Consider the following 7699-nt stretch of genomic DNA (forward strand, 5'->3'; position numbering starts at 1 on the left):
TCTATGGGGTGATATGGGGGGATTTGGGGTTCTATGGGGCTCTATGGGGCTATATGGGGTGATATGGGGTACTATGGGGCTCTATGGGATTCTATGGGGTTATATGAGGGGATATGGGGTTCTGTAGGGTTCTATGGGGTACTATGCGGCTCTATGGGGTTCTATGGGGCTCTATGGGGTTATATGAGGGGATGATATGGGGCTCTATGGGGGTTCTATGGGTCTCTATGGGGCTCTATGGGGCTCTATGGGGTTCTATGGGGTTCTACGGGGCTCTATGGGGTTCTATGGGGCTCTATGGGGTTCTACGGGGCTCTACAGGGCTCTATGGGGTACTATGGGGTTCTATGGGGCTCTATGGGGTTCTACGGGTTACTACAGGGCTCTACGGGGTTCTATGGGGCTCTATGGGGTTCTACGAGGCTCTATGGGGCTCTATAGGGTTCTATGGGGCTCTGTGGGGCTCTATGGGGTTCTATGGGGCTCTATGGGGTTATATGAGGGGATATGGGGCTCTATGGGGTTCTATGGGGTTCTATGGGGTTCTATGGGGTACTATGGGGCTCTATGGGGTTCTATGGGGCTCTATGGGGTTCTATGGGGCTCTATGGGGCTCTATGGGGTACTATGGGGTTCTATGGTGCTCTATGGGGTTCTATGGGGTTCTATGGGGTTCTATGGGTTATTATGGGGCTCTATGGGGTGATATGGGGCTCTATGGGACTCTATGGGGTACTATGGGGTTCCATGGGGTTCTATGGGGCTATATGGGACTCTATGGGGCTCTATGGGGTACTATGGGGCTCTATGGGGTTCTATGGAGTTCTATGGGGCTCTATGGGGCTCTATGGGGTTCTATGGGGTACTATGGGGTTATAAGATGGGATATGGGGTTCTATAGGGTTCTGTGGAGCTCTATGGGGTACTATGGGGTTCTATGGGGTTCTATGGAGCTCTATGGGGTTCTATGGGGTTCTATGGGGTTCTATGGTGCTCTATGGGGTTCTATGGTGTTCTATGGGGTATTATGGGGCTCTGGGGTGATATGGGGCTCTATGGGACTCTATGGGGTACTATGGGGTTCTATGGCGTTCTATGGGGCTCTACGGGGTTCTATGGAGCTTTATGGGGCTCTATGGGGTTCTATGGGGTTATATAGGGCTCTATAGGGTACTATGGGGCTCTATGGGGTTATATGAGGGGATATTGGATTCTATAGGGTTCTATGGGATTCTATGGGGTTATATAGTGCTCTATGGGGCTCTATGGGGTTTTATAGGGTTCTATGGGGTTCTACGGGGCTCTACGGGGCTCTATGGGGTACTATGGGGTTCTATGGGGTTCTATGGGGCTCTATGGGTCTCTATGGGGTTCTATGGGGCTCTATGGGGTTCTACGTGGTTCTATGGGGCTCTATTGGGTATTATGGGGTTACACGGAGTTACATGGTTTTATGGGGGGGATATGGGGCTCTATGGGGTTCTATGGGGCTCTATGGGGCTCTATGGGGTTCTATGGGGTTCTATGGGGTTCTATGGGGTACTATGGGGCTCTATGGGGTTACATGGGGTTATGGGGGGATATGGGGTGATATGGGGTTCTATAGGATTATATGGGGGATATGGGATTCTATGAGGTTCTATGGGGTTCTATGGGTTTATATAGGTGATATGGGATGATATGGGATGATATGGGGTTATATGAGATCGTATGGGGTTATATAAGGTAACATGGGGGACGAGACAGCGCCACCGTGCGGCGTGGAGGACTAAGGGGGGCATCCTATATATCCTATATGGGGCGGTTATGGGGGGGCTCATGGGGGTCCCATCCCATATTGGGGGGGGCATCAGGGAGTCCCATCCTATATGGGGCGGTTATAGGGGGGCTCATGGGGGTCCCATCCCATAATGGGGGGGTCATGGGGGTCTATTCTATATGGGGTGGTTATGGGGCCGGGGCTGATGGGGGGCCTCCCATCCCATAAATGAGGGGGGTTTCATGGGGGTCCTATCCTATAATAGGGGGGGGGGAGAGTCGGGGGTCCAATCCGTATATCGGGGGGTTATAGGGGGGGGTACTCATGGGTAATCTCCATCCTAGGGTAATGGGGGGGTTCATGGGGGTCTATTCTATATGGGGTGGTTATGGGGGGTTCATGGGGGGTCCCATCCCATAATGGGGGGGGTCAGGGGGTCCCATCCTATATGGGAGGTTATGGGGGGGGCTCATGGGGGTCCCATCCCATAATGGGGGGGGATCAAGGGGTCCCATCCTATATGGGGGGGTCCCATCCTATAAGGGGAGGGGGAGGTTCAGAGGGTCCCATCCTATATGGGGTGGTTATGGGGGGTCTCATCCCATAATGGGGGGGTTCATGGGGGTCCCATCCAATATGGGAGAGTTATGGGGGGCTCATGGGGGTCCCATCCCATAATATGGGGGGGGGTCAGAAGGGTCCCACACCATCATCCTTCATCCATTCATTCTCTTTATTATGGGGGGCAGATCGTTGGGGGGCCCCCAGTGCCCCCCGGATCTATGGGGCGAGCTTCATTGGGGGGGGGGGCTTTGTGTCCCCCCTCATTTGGGTATTAATTAATGAGGGTCATTAATGAGGGTCATTAGGGTAATTAAAGGGGGAGGGGGGGGGTCTCAGCGCTGCCCCCCCCCAATTGTGAACTGTGGGTCACAGCTCAATGGTGTCACTGGGGGGGCACCAACCCCCCCCCCGCAATGGGGCAGCAATGGGGGCGGGGGGAGATGCAGCTCCTCGTGCAATGATTGTGCAAGAGCCTGGTGCAAAGCTTGCACGGGGGGCCAATGCACTGCATGCATCCAGCTCTGCTGCAACGCTTGTGCAAAACCCTGGTGCAAAGCTTGCACGGGGGCCCAATGCACCATTTGCAACCAGCTCTGCTGCAGTGCTTGTGCAAAACCCTGGTGCAAAGCTTGCACAAGGCCTTGATGCACTGTTTCCATCCAGGTCTGGTGCAACACTTGTGCAAAACCCTTGTGCAAGGTTTGCACGGGGCCCCAATGCACCATTTGCAACCAGCTCTGCTGCAACACTTGTGCAAGAGCCTGGTGCAAAGCTTGCACGGGGCCCTCCAGCACCATTTGCAACCAGCTCTGCTGCAATGCTTGTGCAAAACCCTGGTGCAAAGCTTGCACGAGGCCTTGATGCACTGTTTCCATCCAACTCTGGTGCAACACTTGTGCGAAAACCTGGTGCAAGGCTTGCACGGGGCCCCAGTGCACTGCATGCATCCAGCTCTGCTGCAGTGCTTGTGCAAGAGCCTGGTGTAAAGCTTGCACTGGGCCCTCCAGCACCATTTCCATCCAGCTCTGCTGCAATGCTTGTGCAAAACCCTGGTGCAAGGTTTGCACGAGGCCCTCCAGCACCATTTGCAACCAGCTCTGCTGCAACACTTGTGCAAGAGCCCGGTGCAAAGCTTGCACGAGGCCTTGATGCACTGTTTCCATCCAGCTCTGGTGCAACACTTGTGCAAGAGCCTGGTGCAAAGCTTGCACGGGGCCATCCAGCACCATTTCCACCCAGCTCTGCTGCATCACTTGTGCAAGACCCTTGTGCAAGGTTTGCACGGGGCCCTCCTGCACCATTTGCATCCAGCTCTGGTGCAACACTTGTGCAAGAGCCTCGTGCAAAGCTTCCTCCTGCATCCAGCTCTGGTGCAACACTTGTGCAAATCCCTGGTGCAAGGCTGCTGCTAGAACCCTTTGCAACCATTGCACGCCCACGTGATGCACTGCTCACACCCGGCCCTCGTGCAAAATTTGCACGACTGGCCTGTGCCTCCCACGATGCATCCCGTGGTGCAACTGTTGCACCAACAGCCCTTGCACCAACCTGTGATGGTGCAACGGTTGCACCAGCCCGTGGTGCACAATTTGCACCAGAGCCACGTGCATGCTTTGCACCGACCTCCATTGCATCCCTTGCACCAACAGCCCCTGCACCATCCCTTGCACCAGAGCCACGTGCGTCGTTTGCACTGAGCACAGATGCACCATTGGCTGCACCGGGCCCACGTGCGTATCTTGCACCGATCCCACGTGCATCCCTTGCACCAACAGCCCCTGCATCCCTTGCACCAATCTCACGTGCATCATTTGCACCAATCTCACGTGCACCATCCCTTGCACCAACCCCATGCGCACCCTTTGCACCAGCCCCACGTGCATCATTTGCACTGATCCCTGGTGCATCCCTTGCACCGACCCCCACTGCATCTCTTGCACCAATCCCGTGTGCATCACTTGCACCAACCCCAGCTGCAACCTCTGCACCAGACCCACGTGCATTGTTTGCACCAACACCCCCTGCATCCCTTGCACCAACCTCATTTGCACCATCCCTTGCACCAATCTCACGTGCATCATTTGCACGGATCCCTGGTGCATCCCTTGCACCGACTCCCACTGCATCTCTTGCACCAATCCCGTGTGCATCCCTTGCACCAACCCCAGTTGCACCAACCCCATTTGCATCCCTTGCAGCACCCCCACATGCATCCCTTGCACCAATCCCTTCTGCATCTCTTGCACCAGACCCACATGCATCCCTTGCACCAACCCCACGTGCATCCCTTGCACCAATCCCGGCTGCACCATCCCTTGCACCAGACCCACATGCATCCCTTGCAGCACCCCCATTTGCATCCCTTGCACTGCCCTCCAGTGCATCCTTTGCACCAAGCGCATCCTTTGCACCAGTCCCAGCTGCACCATCCTTTGCACCAGACCCACATGCATCACCCCCACTGCCCTCCAATGCATCCCTTGCACCAGGCCCAGTACCTCCATCCCTTGCATCACCTCCCATTGCATCCCTTGCAGCAGTCCCAGCTGCATCCCTTGCACCAGGCCCAGTACCTCCATCCCTTGCACCACCCCAATCTGCATCACCCCCACTACCCTGCAATGCATCCCTTGCACCAACTCCAGCTGCACCCCTTGCACCAGACCCACATGCATCATTTGCACCAGGCCCAGCTGCACCATCCCTTGCACCAGGCCCATGTGCATCACTTGCACCACCCCTCAATGCATCCCTTGCACCAGCCCCACATGCATCACCTCCACTGCCCTCCAATGCATCCCTTGCACCAATCCCAGCTGCATCCCTTGCACCAGACCCACATGCATCCCTTGCAGCACCCCCATTTGCATCCCTTGCACTGCCCCCCACTGCATCCTTTGCACCAAGTGCATCCATTGCACCAACCCCAGCTGCCCCATCCTTTGCACCAGACCCACATGCATCCCTTGCACCACCCCCCAATGCATCCCTTGCACCAGTCCCAGTACCTCCATCCCTTGCACCAATCCCACTTGCACCAGCCCCACATGCATCACCTCCACTGCCCCTCAATGCATCCCTTGCACCAATCCCAGCTGCATCCCTTGCACCACCCCCATCTGCATCCCTTGCACCAGCCCCACATGCATCACTTCCACTGCCCCTCAGTGCATCCTTTGCACCAAGTGCATCCCTTGCACCAGGCCCAGTACCTCCATCCCTTGCACCACCTCCCATTGCATCCCTTGCACCACTCCCAGCTGCATCCCTTGCACCAGCCCCACGTGCATCACTTCCACTGCCCCTCAATGCATCCCTTGCACCAACTCCAGCTGCACCCCTTGCACCAGACCCACATGCATCATTTGCACCAGGCCCAGCTGCCCCATCCCTTGCACCAGACCCATGTGCATCACTTCCACTGCCCCCCAATGCATCCCTTGCACCAAGTGCATCCCTTGCACCAACCCCAGTTGCATCCCTTGCAACAGCCCCACATGCATCACCCCCACTGCCCTCCAATGCATCCCTTGCACCAGCCCCATCTGCATCCCTTGCAGCAGACCCTCGTGCACCCATTGCCCGCAATGGCAGCCACCCCCCTCACCCCTCAGCCCCCATTTCCCCCACTACCCGCCCCCCCCCTCAGCGCCTCCTCGATGCTCCTGCTCAGATCCACGGGTGATGGGGGCAGTATCCAGTCCGTGGGGGTCTCCCCGATCCCCCCCCCTTCCTCCCCTCCAATCCTCACCCCCCCATGCCCTCCCCCTTCCCCCCCATTTCCACCCCGCCCCTTCAATTCCCATCCCCCCCCGTCCCGTTTTCGCCCCCCCTCCCCCCCATATGGCCGCCCCCCCATGGCGGCCTCCCCCGCCCCCCCCCCGCCTGCAGCCCCACCAGCCCCAACGGCCCGCGGTGCCCCCCACCCATTGTAACCCATCACCCCCCACCACGTGCAGCCCCGCAACAAAGCCCGCCCCCAACGCCCCCCCAACAAACAATCCCCCCCCCCACCCCGAGCCCCCCAGGCCCCAACGGGGCCGCCCCAACAGCCCCAGCAACGCGGGGGGACCAAAACGCCCCCACCCTGCATTGCCCCCCACCCTCATTTTGCCACCCCCACTCCTCTTGCCCGACCACCCTCATTATTACCGCAGCCCCCCCACCCCAAAGCCCCCATAGGGCCCCCCGGACCGAGTAAGGCAGCGCCAAACCCCACAAGCAAAGGGGGGGCGGGGATTTAAAGGCGCCCCCTCCCCCCCCGCTGTTGAGGATCTACGGCCCAGGCAGGCAGGGGGTGGGGCGGCCCCCCACAGCCGCTCCATGGGGGGGGCGGGGGGGGGGTCCCCATTAATTCCAATGCGGGGAAAAGCGCGCGCGCGCCACCCGCCGCCAGCACCAAAGCCCCGCCCACTCGTGACGTCACGGCGCGCCGGCGCCAAACGCCGCGGGGCGGGGCCAACGCGAGCCACGCCCCCAACGCTCCCAATTGGACGAAAGCGGCGCCGGAGGCGTGGCGTAAAATTGGACCCGCCCACCCCCACGAGGCGGCGGCTGCTGACCAACCGCCTGCGGGGGGCGGGGCTACGTGCGGGATCCAGCCAATAGGAGGCGGGGAATGGAGAGAAGGGGCGGGGCTCCGGCAGGGGGCGTGGTCTGAGCAGGGGGCGGGGCCAGCGATGGAGGACGGCGGTGGGGGAGGGGCGGCAGCGTGAGGAGCTGGAAGGGAGGAGCCAATCAGAGCGCGGGGAGAGAGCACGTGACACAGAGGGACACTGAGACACATAGGGACGCATTGAGACCCATAGAGACCCCATAGAGACCCATGGAACCCATAGAGACCCATAGAGAGCCATAGAGACCCCATAGAGACCCATAGAGACCCATAGAGACCCCATAAAGACCCATAGAACCCATAGGGACCCATAGAGACCCATAGAGACCCCATAGAGACCCATGGAACCCATAGAGACCCCATAGAGACCCATAGAGACCCACTGAGACCCATAGAAACCCCATAGAGGCCCCATAGTAAGCCATAGAGATCCATGGAACCCATAGAGACCCCATAGAGACCCATAGAGACCCCACAGAGACCCATAGAAACCCCATAGAGGCCCCATAGAGACCCACGGAACCCATAGGAACACACTGAGACCCATAGAGAGCCACTGAGACCCCATAAAATCCCATAGAGGCCCATAGAAACCCCACAGAGACCCATAGAGACCCCATAGAGACCCATAGAAACCCCATAGAGCCCCATAGGGACTCCCCAAGACCCCATAGAACCTCACAGAGCCCCATAGAAACCCCCATAGACCCCATAGAGACCCACAGAGACCCCATAGAGACCTCCACAGACCCCATAGAGAC

The 7699-nt window shown here is 58.5% G+C and overlaps 1 protein-coding gene across 1 annotated transcript in view; it reads left to right on the forward strand.

The window, feature by feature from the left end:
* Window positions 1-2505: 2505 nt before the first annotated feature.
* Window positions 2506-7699, forward strand: part of LOC116652726 (extensin-like) — a gene marked incomplete at its 3' end in the record, with an annotated part of 9042 nt that continues 3848 nt past the window's right edge. The window contains exon 1 of the mRNA XM_032441957.1: window positions 2506-5756. Coding sequence (XP_032297848.1) covers window positions 2700-5756 — 3057 coding nt within the window. The remainder of the gene's footprint in view (window positions 5757-7699) is intronic.

This window comes from Coturnix japonica, unplaced genomic scaffold, assembly GCF_001577835.2.
Source record: "Coturnix japonica isolate 7356 unplaced genomic scaffold, Coturnix japonica 2.1 chrUnrandom984, whole genome shotgun sequence".
NCBI classification, from domain to species: domain Eukaryota; kingdom Metazoa; phylum Chordata; class Aves; order Galliformes; family Phasianidae; genus Coturnix; species Coturnix japonica.